Here is a 21,541-nt window from a genome sequence, read left to right as displayed (position 1 = left end):
AATATAAAAATGACAATAAATATGCGTAACATTGTACAGTACATATTCACATAAAAACACACGCATACCACTTTGGGCTGCCGCGTCTGACATTAGCGTCGTTAGCATGTTGTTAGCACTTAAGCGAGTAGGCTGAATGACATCACACAGGAAGCACTTTGCATGACCCCAAACTAAATTTCAGTAAACTTATATGGTCAAAATTTCCCAAAAATCATCATTACCTCTCCTCTGGACTTGTAAATGATGCCTAGAGCACTGGAAATGTAAAATAAAAAGATACAAATAAAACTGCACTCACGGCAAACAAATGAATTGCATTCATATTGTCAATTGCTACAATTATTATTATTTGTTCTTATTTTTTACTTGTTATTTGTTGTTTCTTGTTCTTACTAAAATGATTCATTTGTTTAGAAGCATTTTTGGGGTTTAGAACCGATTAGGCTATTTAACGTAAAAAAAATCTACTTGACTTACGAAAAATGCACGTTTTGAAATCTCCTCCAGAACGATTTAATTTTGTAATAAGAGGTACCACTGTATTTCCGTTTTTTGTATTATCTGAGTCTGATTTTTTATTTTATTTGGAAAAATCTTTTATTTTGAAACCCGGACTCTCTTCAATTGGTTTTGCAAGAGACACCAATTCTCCCCGACCCACGATAAAATTATCAAGCATTGACTAGTCTACGGTGAGAAAAAAAAAAATGGCACCACTGTTCAAATTTCCCCCCATTATCCCCACAAAAAATTCTCACTTAAACTAAAAGAGTTCCAAGTAAGCAGATTTGATTAAATAGCGCGCTTTTACTGAATGATGTTTGCTCGTTACGTTGGCTGATTACACCTCAACAATATGAATTATTCATGCTTGGTTATCCGCTTTGAGAGACACGATGATTTTTTTTCAATCATGTCATATTAAAAGCCTGCTTTAAACATCACAAGAGTGCACGCCGCGCTTGTTAACAAGGAAGGAACGTAATTAACGATGACTTTCACTGGAGATGAACGATTATTTCCGAGCGACTTGTTTTTGTTTGTCAAACGGTGTTTGCTAGGTGTCAGGTGATCCCTACAGGAGGTCTTGGAGTAAATAAAAAGGGTAAGGATAAAAGTAAATAATGACAGTTTTTGACTTCCTTCATTCCTTGTCTCTCCAATCACTCAATGGATTTAAAAAAATAAATAAATTTGAGTCATTTTCTTCCACATCGTTTTCGCAGTGTTTTAGCGAAGGGATGCTACACTCCTGGTAAATTGTTAACTAAGTGGTCGAGCAATGTTTAAATTTGAAACGCTTTCACCATTTGGGTGAAATTTCAGCTGCTTTAATGTGAAATTTCCCTTTAATAAGAAATGCCTTCGATGGAAAGATCAGACAATATGCACAAGGCTGAATGTCGTATCAGGAAAATTTCCGATACCAGCACCGGTATCAAAAATAAATGTATTTAACCCTTCTGTGGTATTTAATCCTTTACAAAGATCTTTAAATCAAACGCATTAATTAGTGATTAATGTGATTTAGAAAACAAAAATCTGCACGATGTTTTGCACCTCTTTCATCAAGTTAAAACGTTTAAGATATTGGTAATCTGAGTTAATGTTCTAGATCAATTTACATTTATTTATTTATTTTTTCAGTTCAGTTGTCCAAGAACATTTAAAGGGCGTATAAGTAAGTTTTCACATGCGCCCGTGAGAGCTTTAGGGGCATTACGGTAAACACAGCATTACACACTTCTCCTCCTGCTGTCTTTAGCTATAACAGACATGGCGACCTCCGGAGGAGTGCCACCCCCCATGTAATATTATTTAATCATTAGACCTACGATTATATTCAAAACATACTGTTGTTCGTTAAAAACACATTTATTGGCAAGTTTTTGAATTGATTTATCATCACTTAATGTATTCATTTTTAATGAAAAACTTGAAAAAAGATTGACACCTTTTTTTAAATTTCAGGCACTTCGATGCACTTGAACCTTTTTTCAATTTCAGAATAACCTGTAACCTGCATAAACACTGCAAAAATCAAAGGTAACTTCTGCTGGAAGTGGATTTATATTGTTTGTTTTTTTCTTTTGATAATGTTAAAAAGGATACAATTTGATGTCTACTTATAAGAATTTCATGGATAATGATCACAGTGTGAAATGTTTTCTCTTTCATGGGGCGAGCTTTGCAAAAAAAATAATTGAAAAGCACTGTTTTTTTCATGTGTGATGTGCAATGCTAATTTTGTGGAGAGATGTAAAGAATTCCAAATGTTACATTCTATTTCACGCCACTGTAAACGCGTCTGTGCTTCTACTTAAGAACGTATCCACTTTTTTCTGCTCGCAAGTCAGTGACAGCATTCGCTCTGCATATGAAGAGGCGGGAGTCAATGAATCACACGGGCAGATGGAGGGAAGAAGTGTTGGTGAAAACGCATAAAACCACAAGAACTCGGGGATGGATTTAGTTAGTACCTGGCTTGTGGTCATTGAGGTTTGGACCGCTCGTTCGGTCGCGGCGTGGCCGCCATTGTTTGCTGGTTTCCGAGGAGGCCTCGTGGGTGGATGAAGTCAGGTCACGTGGTCACTTTTCCTTTTTTCCCCTACTCACACACCCACCCACATCCTCCTCACCCACCCTCCCCTCCCCTGCCCCTCCCCCTCTGTCTCTCCGCTACACACGGCTCGCCACTCGCCTCCTTCTGGATAACATGTGCGTAATACATCTCCAACAGGACTAATATCCACTTGGCTTACTTTTATCTCGCTTTTTTTTGGCGAATCTTCTTTTTAGGAGGGAAACAATTGGACTTCACGTCGCCCGGAGAACTTTTGAGGTAACTTTTGGACGTGTTCTCGCGATGGCTTAGCTTCTTGCTTTTTTTCCCCTCCCGATAACCTATTATCGTGATTCTACTCATAAAAATGATCGAGTTGAGTTTTTTTCGACTCATATTGTCGATAAAGCTACGCAAGAGTTTAATTTGTTTGAGAGAACTACTTAACGTGCAAAGAATAGTCGTGGTTGTGATGTGTCTATTAGTGTGTATCCCTCCACCCCCACATCCAGGTAGCCCCAAAGGTGCTAACTGCAATTCAAAGTAGCTCCTTTTACAAAAGAAGAAGAAGAAAAAAAACGCCGTCTTTTGTTGACTGTTAACGACTCTTGGCTTAAGAATGCTGAGTGCTTTTCCTCCCACTCTTTAGTCATTCAGGGAAAAAAAAAGTGATGGAGAGTGTTGAGAAATCCAAGGGAAAGTATGATGAGCATTTCCATTTTGTGCTGCTGTTTTTTTTTTTGATCAAGGAAGAGACAATAAGAAAACCCCCCCAAAAAGGCACTTTACCAAACAAAAATGTACTTTCTGCCATCTCTGTCTGTCAATATACGTAGCTGATAAAGATAGTTAAACAAATACATCATTTGTGGTAAATAAATAATAAGGTGAGGAAGTGGTTATCACTAGTGTTGTTAGATACCATTTTTTGGCCCCGATACCGATTCTGATACCGACTGTGGATATTGCGTGGCAGCACTATTATGGCCGAAATAATAATCATGATTATTCTCGTCAATATTGAAATCACGATTATTCAATTTCAATAAACCTATTTTCATAATTTTTGGGTCATTTTTTTCACATTTTTCCTGCAGTATTTTGTCCAATGGATGGCACACTCCTGCAAATTGCGATATCTAAGTGGTCGTGCCATGCTGAACTTTGAGATGTTTTCCCCATCTGGGTGAAATTTCAGCTCCCTGGGGTCTTCTTTCAATCGAAACTAGATCATTTCTCACAGGCCGCCTGATAATCCGTCGGCACAATAATGTGTTTGGGAATTGCTGATCTAAATTCCAGTTATTACATGAGTCACCATTATTCTGTTGCCTTGACAGCGTGACTGTGAAAAAGCTGCTGTATCTTTTTTTTTTGGGGTACCTTTGTCAGATTGAAGAGGAAGCGTAGGAGGCAGGCGGTCGCTGAAGAGGCTCTGCTGGAGGATGAGTCTGGTGGAGGTGAGGCAGTTGGCGGGCTCGCTGACCCTGTCCCTGTCAAGCAATGACTCCAAGGAACGCCTCTGCGAGAGCGACCGGGACGGCCTCCGCGGCCGGGCCCTATCCCCGGACCTCAGGCAGGACTTCAACATGATGGAGCAGAAGAAGAGGGTCACCCACATCCTGCAGAGTCCAGTATGTAGTCTGCAAACAATCTGGTTATGACATTAGATCATGATATCCAAACTATGGCCCGGGGGCCAATTTGAGGCCCGCCGTCCATTTTAAGTGGCCCACGTCACATATTGAAAATGATATTTTCTGTTAATTAATTTGTTGTTTATATGTGTAGGAGTTAGTGTACGAAGTGTGAACATTAACATGAATGATTTCCAAGTAACTGCTTTATAAATACATATCTTACCATTGTTTTCTTTTGTTTTCTTTCTGAATATAGACATGGGATTCGACTGATGTTTATTGCAGTTGTAGATAATTTCTGGTGATCATAGCTGGCCCACTTTTTTTTCACACATTTTTAAAAATTCTGTTGGGCCACATTGGGGTACCCAATCGGGGTGTCTGCGCCGTTAGCCCGGTGTGGCGAAACATCGTCGGAATGTCGGCGTTCGTCGAAAAATCTTCATTCTGACTGGGTGTTTAGCTCACAAATTAGTGCGCAAGGCAAGATGAGAACCTGAAGTGATGAGCACAGAAAAAAAAAAAAACAATCGGCACAAAAGTTGAAACCTTTATAATGGGCAAATTTATCGTAAACAGCATCATTTCTTTTGTTTTGCGGCCCTGCGTAATGGCTACCTTGAAAGCAGTCTGCTTATTTTGCGTATAAATAAAGCTACGGACGTGACATCAGGCCTTCCACATGATGCATTGCGCAAAATGTAAACAATGCGGTAGGAACAGTGACTATCGCCGCCTATGGCACGGAGGAGTACTACATCAAACAAATCTACTCAGTTGGCCCCGCTGCAGTGTTTTTGGTGATTTATTTATTTTTTTTCTGAGCCGATCTGCCTAAATAATAGTCCGACGCTGCAGGGCGCCACGACGGCTCATCGTCGGCTTGGTGTGCAGAGAGCCTATGATAAAAACGCATCACAGGAATCATTTCAACCCCGTTAAACGTTGCATTGGGACGTAAGCTCGAGAAGAAGCCCGGCAGCTCAGTTCAAGGAGGCGCAGTGAACACATGCCAGCGCGGTGCATAGAAATAAGTCGAGCCCACACTCCTCTGCCATTGCGTAACGGCCCCTAACAAGTGGAACTTATTTCATCGCCATGGTTACGCCGCTCGCATGAAGCAGAATGCAGCTTGGGCTGACAAACACAGCGCGGCCCGGAGAGTCGCAGAAAGTAAAAGTCAGGCTTAAATAACTGCACCACCACCCCCTGTGGTGCTCGCACAAGGAGATTTTTTTTTCACCCTCCAGATTTGCGACTTATAATAAGAAACGTGCCAAAATGAGATGTGGGGATTACCAAGCTCCAAGAGTGTAATAACTCTTCTTTGTGTTGCAGGTGTTCAAAGATGAGCTTGAAGGTCTGATTCAGGACCAGATGACCAAGGGCAACAACCCCGCAGGTCTCCTGGCCCTCAGGCAGTTCGCCGACCTGGTCATGGCAAGCACGGTGGGCGGGGCCGGGCCTTTGACGTCACCTATCAGTGAGTGCTTGTGAATCTACTCATTCTTGTCAGCCTGAAACAGCAGAAACGTTGTGGAAGGCCATTGTCAACGTGTCCATTAAGCCAGTGAATGGCGGCAGTTTGGGATGCTAATTATATTAGCTCAAATTATGGATGGGGCAATCGCAGGCCATCTTTTTTATTGACTTTTATTGCGGGAGAAGTCTGAATATCAGCATGTATACAAAGGACCACTATAAAAAATAAACCATCCATTTTTTGGACGTGACGATAACCACTGGTCCGTGGGTCGGTGTATTGGTCCTGAGCTTCGCAGATACAGGACCAGTCAAAGCTATGGAAACACCAACATATTAATATAGAAACACACACTAAAAGTAGAGCCCGGCTAAGATTAAATTGGCAGATTATAGTCGTCCAAATCCCAAAATTTGCCAGTTATTTTAACTTTGTTAGGGCTGCACAATTAATCAAATTTCAATGATATTGACTGCTACAGTTAATTAAGTTGATCCTCGGCGATATTAACATTTAAAAATATGACACTATGTGTGGAATCAAGCACTTGTTCGCCCTACCACCAGGGGGCAATGTTTCCCACATGTGTGCATGAGAAAATCCTCTGCTTTTCTCACCCTAATATATTATTTAAAATGTGAAATGGTGTTGAGTTTCTCACCTGATTCCTAATATATTTGATTGGCAAAAAAAAAGGATAAATTTGGCTTGAACTGACCAATTTTATCCAAATTTGCTTTGATGTAAATAATGTGCTTAATGAATGTTTTCATTATTATTTATTTATTTATTTTTTAAGTGTCAAGCCTTAAAAAAAGCCTTTATTTACTGCTTGACTAAAATAATCGTGATTATTATTTTGGCCATAGTCGTGCAGCCCTACTTCATGTACAATAACCATTTACAGTTAAGAGTGGCACTGATTTCGTTATTTACTACACATAAATCCATACCATAACCTTATCCTTTATCTTTGGTGGTGCCAGAATGAACTTTGACATGTCGTCACCATCTGGGTGAAATTTCAGCTCCCTGGTGTCTTCTTTCAATGCTTAACCTATGTTGTGAAATGCCTTTGATGTAAAGATTTGAAGGATCGGACAAAACGCCTCACATGGGTCAATTGTCTACTGTAGCACGCTAAGAGACAGAAAGATAAAAAATAAAATATCAGTTGGCGAAATAACATTTTTTATGACCACGGTTAAGGGAGTTCAATTGTTTTTGCTTTTTATTTTCGGCTCAATTCATTTGCTAGTCTCTCAGTAACATCAGTTATCATGATTGAATTTAGGAGCTTCTTCGTATCAAAGGTTTTTATTTGAAAAAGTATTACTGCGGTCCCGAGAGCAGCTAACGTTCATCTGGTGCTCCTCCTACAGCACAAGCACATCAGATGTGTTTTACTTGATTTGCACTCAAAGGCCCAGAAGAAGACTAATCCTTTTAACGTTCCTCAAGAGAGCGACTCCATCTGACACTGTTTTCAATATAGCCGTCCATCCAAAATACACACAGGCGCGGTTACAAATCCAAGAGCCGGGGTCGAAGCAACGTTTTGAAGTTCAAATACACTTCCACAATGCGGGATGTTTTCTGGAAACTTTGCTTTTTTTTGTAATGGAGATATCTGTTTTCCCAGTCACACTCCCCAAACTTTTTCGGGGGGGCCTGCGGGCCTCATGTTTAAATGTAGGCGTCTTCCAGCTGAGATCACCTTGTTTGTCTTGAAGTTAAAGGCGTTAATGTTGGAGAAAAAGGCTGTGAAGTCAAACCGAGCTATGCCCTTTTAAAAAGCTTAAGTGCCTGTAAGAAATGGCGTCGTTAAATGTCCTTATATGGCCGCGCCTTCCAAAATATCCTCAGTGGGAGTTTTCCGAAAGCCTTTTTTAAGGTTCACATGCTCCCCGAGGGAGGCTTTAACTTTATCAGCGGTGAAGGCAAAGCCTGTAAACATCCTTGTTATGTGCAAAATTGCGCTTCAATGCAAACGTCTTTACCGGGTGATGTGTTGTCCCGCTGCAGGCTTGGGGACGGTGTCTCCCATCAATGACTTGTACGCGGCGGAGTCGCCGTCCTTGGCCAAAGGCGAAAAGTCCGGCCGCTGCAAACTGGCCAGCCTCTACAGGCTCGTTGACCTTTTCAGCTGGGCTCGCTTCACCAGTTCCTACATCACCGTGAGTGTTGACATCCCGCGCACGTCCCTCTGTCTTCACGAGACGCTCGCCAGCTCGGCCCCGGGGGCTGAAAGGGACATGCGGCTCGCTTTTGTGGGTCAGCTTCCCCGAAAGACAAAAAGTAACTCGAGGTGACATCATTGATATTGTGTCACATTATCTTTGTAAATATAGAAATGTATATGCCTAAAACACATTTTTACCCCCGCATTTCACAACATATGCTCCACTAAAATGACTTACTTTTGCGGGGTGTGGTTCCATCTCAGGCCATTTCCTGCTAATGATCCTTTGCTGTTGATAAGAATAGTATCGCATGCCACAATTGTGTCACGTTATCCATGTAAATGAGGCAGGGAGAAAAAAAAAGAAAGTGTCATCTTGCATATAAGGCATAGAGTAGGGCAGTATGGCAAAAAAATCAGTTTTCCTTTTTTTTGTTGTCATTCTGGACGATTATGATTTGAATCGATTTCAGCGGAAGTAATAAACTCGTATGTTTATTTAAAGAAGGCATGTTTTACTAAAAGAAAAAAAAGTCCTGTGCAAAATGTTACAACAATGTATATAATTTAAAATGACCATATTTTTCAACTGTAAGCTGCACCAGCAAAATTTGAGCAAAAAAAAACAAAAAAACAAGTCAAATATAAGCTGCACCAGATTATAAGTAGCAGCTTGTAACATCAGACATTAAAACTTTGATGCAAGATCTTATTCAATTCATGCATAATTTTTATATTTCTAATACTATGTTTTAGATATATATTAGTTGTATTTAACAGTTAAATAGATAAAAAAAAAACTTGCGCAAAACCTCAGTTGAACAATTTAGCTCGTTTTAGATGTTGATTTTTCAAATAAGTTAATTGAATTCTTTTGTTTTATGGTCCAGCCCTAAAAGACCTAAAAGACAAAACATTTTAGTCTTTTTTTTAATCCCACTGTTTGAAACAGTTCTTAGCCAAAAAAAACCTTCAGAACATTCTTGTCAAAACAGCCAAAAAAAAACCCCCAAAAAACAGCACACTAAACTTTCACTGGAATTTACTGTTTTTGAGGGGGCAGTTCTGAGCTTCCGTTACCATAGCGACCGACGGCAGAGCTAAAACGTTTCATCTTGGGAACTTGAAGCCGAACAGCTCAGACTCCAACGGCAATTAGTGTACCTGATCTGTGTATGTTTATTGTCCACGCCGTCACCAAAAAAAATAACCTGGTTGCTTATTTTGACACTTGATGCGGGCGCATTGGCACTCCAGAGATTCATTAAAAAGTCAAAACCATCCCATAGTATGTCCTCCTAAAGTAGGTTATAGTGAATTTAAAAATACATTTTCTCTGAATGACGCAAGAGAATAGCGACAGATCCCATTGTAATTTATTTTTCAGTGGCATAACACCACTGTCAACTGACACATTTGGCAGCGCAGACCTTTTACCATGAATATTTTAAACCGTTTAACTGATCCCTCAGAACTTATAGAATATATAAATATATGTGAGCGAATTATTAAGTCTTTCATGAACATTCGATTTAGCATCAGAAATGTAAATCTCTTTTCAAAGCCGTGGCTTTATTTTGCACTTTTCCCCATCTTCAAACGTTAATTACTTGACCTTCAGACAGCAACATTATTCATAATTTTACACTGGCGTATGGATAACGTAGCGACGTTAAAGTTGCGAGCGCATAAAAGAGCGCTGGCCCCAACTCCTCAGCAGAAATAATGAATGCTCTCAGAAATTCAAATGCTTTGCCGCATGATCTTAACCAGAATGAAGTTATCATTTTTAATGCAAGCCCACTTTCCTTTCATCTCAGGTGCGTGTCAACAAAGAACAGGATCATATTCTGATTAGTCCGAGAGGTCTGTCTTTTGCTGAGGTCACCGCCGCAACGTTGGTAAGTGAATATGTTTTACACATAGTGAGGTGTATTTCGTTAGGTGTATGTGTATATATATATATATATATATATATATATATATATATATATATATATATATATATATATATATATATATATATATATATAAATTCACAAAATTGTAAAAGGGGATGTCTAATTAAAGCTCATTTTAGGTGTAAGTATGCATAAAGTATAAAGAATTACTGCACACTCAATATTTACATCCCACTCAGGTGAATAGGACTTTTGTTACCATGACGACCGGGCATTTGACAAAGTGAGCAGCTACTCAATGTTGGCAACTTAGTGACTATACATTGTGATTTACAGTACGATCTAAAACTAGTGTTTTCCTGTATGTATATGTGTGTGTGTGTACTATTCCTGTATGTATATGTTTGTGTGTACTAAAACTACTCAAGTAATTGATTACTTACTTTAGGTAATAAAAGTATAAAGTAATTATTTACTTTGGGTACTTAAAATACTGAGGTAATTGATTATCTTAGGTGCAAAAAGTACTAAAGTAATTGATTATTTACTTTAGGCACTAAAAGTACTTAGGTTAATCAATTACTTTGGGTACTAAAAGTACTGAAGTAATTGATTATGTCAGGTGCAAAAAGCATTTAAGTAATTGATTACCCTTGGTACTAAATGTACTAATCAATTACTTTCAGTACTTAAAAATACTGAAGTAATTTATAACTAATTTATTATACTACAGGTGCAACAAGTACTAAAGTAATTGATTCATTTCGGTACTAAATGTACTGAAGCGAGCGATTAGTTTAGGCCATAAAACTACTGAAGTAATTGATGACTTTGGGTACTTAAAATACTGAGGTAATTGATTATCTTAGGTGCAAAAAGTACTAAAGTAATTGATTATTTACTTTAGGCACTAAAAGTACTTAGGTTAATCAATTACTTTGGGTACTAAAAGTACTGAAGTAATTGATTATGTCAGGTGCAAAAAGCATTTAAGTAATTGATTACCCTTGGTACTAAATGTACTAATCAATTACTTTCAGTACTTAAAAATACTGAAGTAATTTATAACTAATTTATTATACTACAGGTGCAACAAGTACTAAAGTAATTGATTCATTTAGGTACTAAATGTACTGAAGCGATCGATTTAGTTTAGGCAATAAAACTACTGAAGTAATTGATGACTTTGGGTACTAAAAGTACTGAGGTAATTAATCACTTTAGATGATAAAAGTACTAAAGTCATTGATTATTTTACGCACTAATGTATTAGTAATAAATTATTTTAGTTATTTAAATACTGAAGCAATCAGTTAAATTAGTAAGTACTGAAAATAATCAATTACTGTCGTGTATAAAGTGATTGATTACTTTAATACTTAATTATCAAAATTGATCACTTAAGTCACAGGTGTCGAACTCCAGTCCTCAAGGGCCGATATCCTTCATGTTTTCAAACCTTTGCCCTCAAAAACATCTGATTCAAATGATTGGGATCATTTTGAAGCTCCTGCAGAGCTTGCTAATGAGCTAATCATTTGAATCAGGTGTGTTGGGGAAAGAAAACCGGAAAACATGCAGGATGCTGGCCCTCGAGGACTGGAGTTCGACACCTATGACTTAAGTACTTTTTTCATTTCGTCCCAACCATTTTTAGGCACACATTAAGCCCAACTCTAGACAAAATAACCAATGAAAAAGATACAAATTCTTCGAAAACGTAAAAATACGTCTTTGGCATGGAACGAGTTGACGCCGAGTTCCCGTTTCAGGTGAAGGTGAACATGATCGGCGACATCGCGGACCGAGGCTCGACCGACTTCGGCATCGACCGCTTCGGACTGGCTCCCCACGCCGCCATCTACGCCATGCGGCCCGACTTGAAATGCATCGTTCACGTCCACACGCCCGCCACGGCCGCCGTGAGTCCCCCATAATGCCGTAAACCTTCAAGCCGGGCCGTAAAATTGACGGCGCGCGACTGAGAAGTCTTTTTATGTGACGGCGCAAAGGCGTCTCTGTTTAGACGCGGCGGCGGTGACGCTGTTTATGTTAACAGGTGTCCTCCATGAAGTGTGGAATCCTGCCCATTTCCCAGGAGGCATTGCTCCTGGGAGACGTGAGCTGCTTCGGTTACCATGGCAGCCTGGATAATAAAGAGGAGAAGGTGGAGTTTCAAAAAGCTCTGGGCCCCACTGCCAAGGTACTGTCAAGTTGAGAGACTCCATTAGCGAAAGGGTTTTTTTTTTCACAGCTGTTCTACCTCCCCGCTCACAACCGGCTACACCTGCGCAGTCTAATGAGTTCCATTACAGAGTTCTAGCGGGAATTCTGCCTTGTGGCTACCTTATTTTTCTCGCAGCGCGTTCAATTCCACGCAAAGCGCCGTAATAGACACGTCACGGGAAAGTGAGCATTACGATCTTTGCAGCGCGGCTCTTTTATTATCTAACTGCTAATGTTACGAGTTTTAGCTCATAAAAAATAGCTCGTTTTTTGTTAGGGGTTGTCAGTCTTGTGAGAAAAAAAGATTAAAACTCGTTCACTGCCATTGCCGACTATAGACGTGAAAAAGCTGGAAGTTAGTAAGTTATATCATTTTTAAAACAATGACATTTTACTGGGCTGGACATTACAAGCGCATCTCCTATCATTTTTTGTCTTAACCTTCGCGCATTTTCATCATTTTTGGGCTACTTTTTTTCAACATCATTCTCGCAGTCTCCTGTTGTGTGATGAGCAAGTGGTCGTGCCATTTTGAAATTTGACATATTGTCACCATCTGGGTGAAATTTCAGCTTCCTAGTGCCTTCTTTCAATGCTTTCTCTTTGATGTAAGTAAAGGATTGGACAAAACACTGCCCAGGAATTAAATCTCGTGCAGTATTTTGACCATTTTTAGGTCATTTTTTTCCACATCATTCCTGCAGTATTTTTGCCAAGAGATGGCACACACCTGCTAGTGTGATTAATAAGTGGTTGTGCCTTGTTGAGCTTTGACATAATATTACCAGCTGGCGAAATTTCAGCTTCCTAGTGCTGTCTTTCTGTGTTTTCCCTTTAAGGAAAGGATTGGAAGAATCGCTTTTTTACTATTTTCTTCAACATTATTCTCACAGTATTTTAGCCAAAGAATTGTACACTCCCGCTAGTGTGATAAATGAGCGGTCCTACCATTTTAAACTTGACATGTTGTCACCATCTGGGTGAAATTTCAGCTTCCTTGTGCCATCTTTCGATGCTTTGCCTTTGGACAAAAAATACTGAAAATTCCTGAAACGACTAAAAATGACATCACCTGTGCTCACTGCTTGGGTAACAACCAATCATGGCTCACCACTTGATCATGTGACAATGTCATCTTAAGTTGGCAGCCAGTGGAAAATTTTAAAAGCAACAAAAATGGAAAATAATTTCATCATGAAATAATGTTTTGATTATAATTATAAAAACTTACTCCTAATTGCTGAAAATGGAAGGAAAAAAAACGGTGTACTGTCCCTTTAAATGCTGCAATTGCATTTGCGTTGTAATTTCCAGGTGATGATCCTTCGGAACCACGGGCTGCTTGCTTTGGGAGAAACCGTCGAGGAAGCCTTCCACTACATGTACCACTCGCAGCAGGCGTGCGAAATCCAGGTAGATTTTGGGACTTTTCTTAGACCCGATCTGAAAGTCAATTTTCCGAAATCGCGGTCCATCAAGTAGATTTGATTTCTCATTTATATTCTGCTCTGACTCACGTTTAGGTGCAGGCGTTGGCATGCTCCGGCGGCGTGGACAACCTGGTCCTTCTGGACCGAGAAAAATTCAAGCCCCTCACGCAGGGAGCGGCCGCCGCCGGCGTGCCCGTCAGCAACGACTTCAAGTGGAAAGTGGGAGAGGCCGAGTTCGAGTCCCTGATGAGGATGCTGGACAACTTGGTGAGTGAGGCTATGTTTAATACCATCTAATGGTGGGCTCCATCTGCACCGCCGTCTTATTGATTGACAGGCGAGGCGGCGGAGCGGGCTGCAGCTGCGCGAGCTGTCCGCCCACCCTCGCGGGCGTAGGCAACAACATGACAAAGCTAGCAGCAATAAGTGACCTCACAGTCACTTAGCAGACTGGATTTAGAGCGCCCTGTTACAGCATGGGATTTATTGGCGCCGAAAAAGACTCGCCGACAGCTCCGTAGTGTTTACATCCTGTAGCAGGACCGAGATCTATCATATTCTCATTAAATTATTGTGTTAAGTAGGGGTGTTCAATACTTTTTTTTTTCTCTTTTTTACTTTAATGCCACTGACCCTAAGGGGGATAAGCAGGAAGGAACGAGCGATCACTTAGCCTTTGAGTAGTCACTGATACCAAGCACTGATACCACTAGTATTTTGGAGATCCAAAATTACCCCCATAAACAGAAAGATCCTTTAAAAAAAAAGCCCTCTCTATCCCGATAGCTATTTATTACTCAGGCTATTAATTTGTGTCCACTGTTGTGTCCAGTTTGTCTCAACAAGACAGAAGGTAGTAAATGCATTCCACACCATTGGAAAGACTAGGATGTCCTCGACTGAGTGCATTTTGACTTAAGAGCTACAATGAGCCGAAAGATAGACTTAAAACCAATGTCCACTCCAGAGGACACATGCGGATATGCTAGGTCTCATGAGGACATTGTACTTTCCTGAAAAATTCATTCAGTTAATGGCAAGTCTGTATTTTTCTCATTTGTCATGTAAAACTGCTTCTAGGGAACAGCTGATACAAGTATCACGGGTATCGATACCTTGAAATAAAGCCGTGTGTCAGCCCCATACTGATACCGATACTGGGTATCGGTACACACTTCTTTTTTATCTTTGGCCCTTTTCATTACCACTTTTTTTCCTAGACTAATATCAGTACAGGTACGCAATTCTTATATTGATTGATAGGACCCATTTGGATGATTCTTTTGCTATGTACATAAAATTTACATAATGACAGATAATTTAAAGACAGACCCATATAGCTCAATACCAGAATTTCCCTTAAAACTATAAGACATTTTCAATTTGCTGTTCTTCTGATTTCTAGTTCCTAATCAAAAGTGGCCATCCTGGGGTGCTGTCGCAAGTACCGATACCTTACGGTCAGAATCGATACCAAGTATACTTGAGCATCCCTATTTTCTTTTTGTCATAATTTTCCCCTTTCAAATGTAAACTGATCCCATTGAAGCCGCATATGGAATATTTTCAATCCCACATGTTTCCTGTTAAACTAGACATGTCTGCAAAAATACTTTTAAGTTTTCCTGTATGTGCAACGTTTAAATATTTAGACACGTGACGGCAGTCTGACTTGGGTGGTCAAGCATCCTTGTACTCACTTCCACTCCGTTTATTTACCAAAACCAAAAAAACGTCCGAGGTTAAACTTCTTTTTTTTTTTCTTTCCCCCGCAGGGATACAGAACAGGCCACTCGTACAGAAACCCCATCATCCGCGAAAAGCCCCGGTCCAAGAACGACGTGGAAATCCCCGCCACGGTTTCCGCCATCCCGTCGGACGACGACGACGAGGGGGCGGGCCTGCGTAGCCCCTTCAAGTATATGGCGCAGAGGCAGCAGCGGGAGCGGACGCGCTGGCTCACCTCGCCAAACAGCTACTTGAGGGTCAACGTGCCCGAACGCTCGCCAAGCGGAGACGTCAGCCCCAGAACCAAAACAACGGTGTGTCGGGTCATACCTTTTCACGCGGCTTTTGGAGCGGCGGGTTTGCCTCGCGGTGGAGAGGTTCTGGGTTCGAGTCTTGGCGCAGGCCCTCCTGTGTGGAGATTGCATGTTGAAGACTAAATTTGATTTATATCCAAAAGTTTGTAAATGGACTTAAAATAATGATGGTCATCATACATATTTTACTCATTCAATCCCAAAGACGTGCTTTTACGTCCTTTAAGAGTTCAGACATACAATCCCAGGTACTAATTTATAGGGGGTTTTTTTTGTTTGTTTTTGTTATGTAAATATAGCAGTGCTTCTCAATTATATTTAGATGAGCCCCCCTCTGAAAGAGAAAACGTTTTGCGACCCCCCCCATTCGATGCGCTGACTATAAATAAGATTATCTTTAATAATTGTAAAAGTATACCTAAACCTGTATCCTTTTTAACATTAACAAAAAAAACAAATAATCAACAACTATTCATTACATTTTACAGCGTTTATACAGATTACAGCTTAGTCTAAAACTGAAAAAAAAAAACATGCATCAAAGAGCACTGTATTAGAGCAAAAAAAAATATTTTCCATATAAGTAAATAAATACATTACCTGGGATTGTATGCCCAAGTCGTAAAAATACATCTTTGGGATGTAACAGGTTAAAATACAGATTCTTGACATTTTGCAGTTATAAATTTGAAGGACGACAAGTCAAAAGCAAGTCAGCACATCACATTGACGTAACAGGACAATAAAATGACTTGAAATCTGCAAAGTATGGGGGAGTCTGACCACGGAGAATAACAATAGTCAAGACGCGAGCAAACAAAAAGGCAGGTGAATCGGACAATGGGTGTGAATGTGCTGCCAAGCAGTCCATTGTTTACCTTGCCTCTCACCTAAAAGTCTGCTGGCATCGATTCCGGCTGCCTGCAACCGTCAGCAGGAAGAAAAAGGACCGATGAGGTCTTTTAGATTAGCCTGCCATCATGTGGACAACTGGAGAAATGCAGTCTTGTGCAAATTCCATGCAGAAAGAGCTCCGATTCACTCAAAACCTCTGCCAAAACAAAAAAAGACTAAGGTTAATGATTGGTCCTTTTTTGGTTTTTAACTCAATCACTGCCAGTGACGACTAAAGACGTGAAAGACCAGTCTTAAGTTAATTTAGCCTCTCAGTACGTGGTAGTTAAACATTTTGACCCTAAGGTTTTAGACACCTTTTCTCATTCAAAAATTTGTCTGTGTCTCTCAGTGGATGAAGTCGTCAGAACCTGGCAAAAGCATTGGCACCCCGATTAAAATTGAAGACCCCAACCAGTTTGTCCCCCTAAACACTGACCCCACGGAAGTGCTGCACAAGAGGAACCGGGTGAGTCACTCTTTCATTTATTTTATTTATTTATTATAATCAAAAAACAACTTAGGCGGTTATGCTATTTTGTTAAAGAATTATGAAATGAAACCACTCATGAGCAGCTGTTGTAGACCACAACTCGGCTCCAGGAGCTCACACTAAGTTGACTCCAGCTCTGGATGTCACACAGGCACAAATATAACATAAGACGACAACTATATACAGTAATTGGACTTAAAATAAAACAAGTTAAGTAAGGCTGGTGGAAGATGTTGACCAAGTCTGGTCAGTCATATTTAAAAATAGGTAAATTATTTACTTTGAAGCTTTGCTGTAACCATGTTTGCACCAAAGTTTCCTACACAAAACCTTCTTGCGGACATATGCAGTGCCCCCCCCCCCCCCCCCCAGTAAAAAATAAAAAGGGATAACACAATTCAGGCTCATTTCCAATGGAGAAAAAAAAAGTGTAAAAAAAAATTAAAATTGTTGAAAAGTGGAAAAGACCTAACGCAACACTGCTATACATGTGATAATTCTCGACAATCACCATTTTAAAGGTTAAAAAAACATGTATTAACACAAAAAACACATGGATGCTGTTGAAGAAGTTAAAATGAAACAAAATGATTGATTTGAATGATTTCATTTCATACACAACAAAAATGGAACTTATCACTGGATTTTCTTTCCCTTTAGATAAAAGAGCAGCACAGAGGCGACCAGATGACGTCAGGTCCCAAATCGCATTTACTGGCAGGCATTGTTGTGGACACCATCCCGGGACCCGTGAGTATACTCTTAACTTTTGTGTATTTTTTTTTTTGTTTGTTTTTACTCTGACGTTCTCCAATCCTCGCGTAGGCTTTCATCATAGAAGACGAGGAGCACGCTCGCTCCCTGCCGCCCAATCCTTTCAACCATCTAACACAGGAGGTGCTGGACGAGTACAAGAACCTGGTGCAACGAAAGCAACTAGGCCAAGAAGGTACTTAAAAAAGGAAGGAAAAAAATGTCCCGCTGTGTTTTTTTTTCCACTTCAAAGCGGGTTCAAACAAGAAAGGCCTCCAGTCGGAGGTTTTGTTGGCCTTCAATCCATATACAAGGATGTCCAAAAACTTTCAGCTTTATTCATAAAACAACATATTTATTAGTTATTTTAACCCTCCTGTTATATTGTGGGTCAAAGTGACCCGTTATAAAGTTGAAGTAAATGTTCATTATAGTTTATTAGTAGATTTATTTTGGGGGGGATTATAAATTTTGTTAGCTAGGAGAATTACACACAAAAATAGTTTCTAAAGCATGAGGATAACGATGCATGACCCCAGGTCAAATTGACCCAGGCTCTTACTACCATTCTAGAGAAACAGACATAACACAATTGTATAAATTGTTTCTATGTTACTTTGTGAGTGAGTTTCCAAACAAAAAAACTGTTTTTTTTTTTTTTTTACACCTTTGGATAAATGCACAAATCTCCGGGTCATATTGACCCACGGACATAAATGTCATTTGATAGATGAACATAAGAGATTCAAAATTCAAGACTGTGTAAAATAAAACATGGTATTTGTAATATACACATTTTGGACACGTTTGGGTGACTAAATACGCCCCGGGTCAAAGTGACCCATGGACATTATTGCTTTTTTTTGAGAAATGAACATAAGTCAGTGTGTAAAATACCATATTGTATTTGTATGATACACATTTTGGACACGTTTAGGTGACTAAATAATGCCCCGGGTCAAAGTGACCCATGGACATTACAGCTAGGAGGGTTAAAAAACTGCTATGTCATAGTTTTCTGTTAAACCCGACATACATTTCAAGGTCAAATTTGACCACCAAGAAAAATAGCAGAATCATTTTTCCAAGTGGGACCCAAAATAAACTAATGTGATGATATCACAATTAATGTAACTGTTTCCAGAAGACGAAGACGCAACGGATGCGGACGAGATGACCACGTTCGACGGATCCACCATCTCGCTCTCCCTTTCTCCCATCATGACGCCAAGCAAGTTCGGTAAGCACACAGCTACTCCAAAGACGTTTTTACCGGGCGCTAGGGCGCCGATTGTCAATTAGGAGATTTCGGAAGGCTCGTGTGATTTGAACAGGGTTTCTGCAGGTATCAGCAAAGCTAACGGAATGCTTTTTAATACTGTGACAGGAAGTTGATTATTCTTTTCAAATTTAGAGCAAATTAACTGGAACAGGAAGCAACTTATTTCTGGATTAAACAATTTACATGTAAATATCGCCTCTACTTACGAAAAATTCACAATACGAAATGACTTGCGGAATACGAATACGAATTTGCAAGAGTTTTTGATTCATTTTTATCATTTATTTATAGTGTCTCTAATTAATTTAAAGGGCTTAAAAGTCTTTTGAGGGGCTTGGAACGAATTAGGCTATTTAAATGTAAAAAGCGCATCTACTTACGAGAAATTCACATTACAAAATGACTATCGGATCATATTTATTTTGTCAGTAGAGGTACCTCTGCATTACTCTAGAGTTACTTGTATAAAACTACTGTTAAATACTCATAGTACATGATAAATTAATGTTCATATTACGGGTGAAAATTAGCCAATTTGGTCATTGGCTTCAAGCTGATGTTTAAAGTGCCATAATTGATTAATCAGTCCTGGCGAATATTATTAATATTCATCACTGACCGTATGGATATCACGGGATGCTGTATTTTTACTTTGATTTACTTCTCTTATTTCGGCGCCGGCAGACACGCTAACCAACGGGAAAGAGCACCTGTCGGATCGGGACGAGGACCTGAGCCTGGAGGTTTCCAAGTTGAGCGTGAGCGCTTCGGAATCGCTGGAGATCTCCATGAGCGCCAAAGAGGAGAGCTCCCAAAGCCCGGGCCAGACCAAGAACAAGAAGAAGAAGAAGAACAAGTTCCGCACGCCTTCCTTCCTGAAGAAGAGCAAGAAGAAGGAGAAAAGTCAGCTGTCCTCGGCTCATTAACGTCCGACAAAAAAAAAGTGTCTCGGTTATGTCTTGGCCTTTGAGAGACAATCTCTGAAGATGTTCCTTTTTTTTTTTTTTTTTTGCACAAATCCCTCGGAGGCATTTACGAAAAACGAGCGGAATAAAAATTCAAAGTACGACTTGTGTAGTTGAAGATTAGAAGCTTGTGTTTTGCGTTGGAGCGGGGGTGGGGGGACCTCGGCTTCACTACCACATTTTGTTACGCGAACAGAAACAAAAACTTCTTTTGTGACGGCGGAAAAGAAAATCGCAGTTTTCGAAAGAACGCTGTTTAATAGTTAGCCCATTTGTCAAAAGGAAAACACTTTTAATATTTTTACTTTTTATGTTAAGCTCGTTCTACTTTTATAACTACTTTTTAATCGTCCTAAAATGAAAAAAAAAGTAAAGTCAACCAAGCCGTCTCAGTTACATTTTTCAAACAATTATATTAGATTTCACCATATTTTACTATACTATGCGACTATTTTTTTTTAATTATATTGCTGCTTGAGTGTTGGTTCAAATAAAGTAAAAAAATCCGGTAATACAGATCGGTTTGAACCACTGCTGACTTGAAGTTATACAAAAAATGTTGGGGTACTTTAATTCAGAAAATAAACAAAAAAAAAAAAACCTTAGAATTGAGATGTGCCCCTTTTTTCCCCTTTCTTCGTCCATGAGGCTTCGCCACGGTATCAGATCAAGACTCGATATAAGCAAAACATTAAATAGTTGGACATGGCTGCAGATAAATGTGATCAGAACATTATTATACTATGATTAACATTTTTTTTAACTACTATTTACTAAAAGTAATCTTTTATTAATAGAAAGAAAATCAAAATTTGCAGGGATAGAAATATTTCCGGTCGTATTGTAGATTCCACAAATACAATTTGTCTTATAACAAAAAAATTCTTGTAAGCAGGAGGTTCCCCACCCTTCGCTTTTTTTTTTTTTTTATTCTCGCTATTACATAATTGTGCTGTTGTTTGCCAATATTTACACACTAACTCTTGTACTAAAAAAATATGCTGTGAGGAACTCTGCAAAAGTAATAATTGCCATAGAAGCTGCTTTATTGTTCTGACCAAGTTTAACGAAGCAATTTTGTCGTCGTTTGCGTTCGGTGGCCTACAATGTGAATGTGTCGACCCAAAGGGAGCCGGTTGTTTTGTAAATACCTTTTTTTTTTGGTTATACTAAAAACTATGAAATGTCTCCGAATGTGACAGTACAATCCTTAATACGCTACGTGGTTTTAACCATTTTTATATCGTTATTTTTATTCTACGCGTTGGAAGCGAGCACTGTTGTTTTGTGTGCGTATATTTTAAGATGAGTATACCACTTTGTTTGATGTTGGTAAAGATGCAAAGACATCCCGTATGAAATAAAGCTGGAGAAGGATTTGGACACCTTTTTTTTTTCGTCCCCTGAATCTGTGTATATTTATCTTTGGCATAAGCCCCGCCCCCTCCCAAACAAGTGTCGAGTGCGGTATAATAAACTCACCGCCATGATCTGAATGGCTCGTTGTCATGGTAATCACATTGAGAGGGGTCTGCCGAGACAAAGAGGGGATTTGGTGTCTCCAACAGGTGTTGCAGTCTGGGGGGGGGGGGGGGGTCTCTCCCTCCATCTAAAAAAAAGAAAAAACATGCGTATGGGATGGGATAAGATTCAAGAATTTACTCATTCAATGCCACGGACGTAT

At 39.6% G+C, this 21,541-nt stretch overlaps 1 protein-coding gene across 3 annotated transcripts; it reads left to right on the top strand.

Annotated features, from left to right (window-relative positions):
- Nucleotides 1–2,645: 2,645 nt before the first annotated feature.
- add3b (adducin 3 (gamma) b) lies at nt 2,646–21,247 on the top strand. Of its 3 annotated transcripts, XM_088421875.1 has the most exons (16): nt 2,667–2,721; nt 2,803–2,845; nt 3,959–4,200; nt 5,545–5,689; nt 7,715–7,866; nt 9,692–9,772; nt 11,545–11,694; nt 11,832–11,975; nt 13,313–13,411; nt 13,522–13,695; nt 15,204–15,470; nt 16,717–16,833; nt 17,518–17,607; nt 17,683–17,806; nt 18,755–18,850; nt 19,577–21,247. In XM_088421875.1, the coding sequence occupies exons 3-16, from the start codon at nt 4,012–4,014 to the stop codon at nt 19,816–19,818; spliced, it is 2,070 nt and encodes a 689-aa protein (XP_088278001.1). In that variant the 5' UTR covers nt 2,667–2,721; nt 2,803–2,845; nt 3,959–4,011; the 3' UTR covers nt 19,819–21,247. The 3 variants fall into 3 exon arrangements, with proteins under 3 accessions (XP_088278002.1, XP_088277999.1, XP_088278001.1); XM_088421876.1 differs by having other exon boundaries at nt 2,646–2,845; nt 18,758–18,850; XM_088421873.1 differs by having other exon boundaries at nt 2,650–2,845.
- Nucleotides 21,248–21,541: the final 294 nt, after the last annotated feature.

This window comes from Hippichthys cyanospilos, chromosome 8, assembly GCF_059441005.1.
Source record: "Hippichthys cyanospilos isolate Australia breed blue-spotted pipefish chromosome 8, RoL_Hcya_1.0, whole genome shotgun sequence".
Taxonomy (NCBI): domain Eukaryota; kingdom Metazoa; phylum Chordata; class Actinopteri; order Syngnathiformes; family Syngnathidae; genus Hippichthys; species Hippichthys cyanospilos.
Note: the sequence above shows the minus strand (reverse complement) of the source record. Positions and strands in the feature narration are given on the sequence as shown.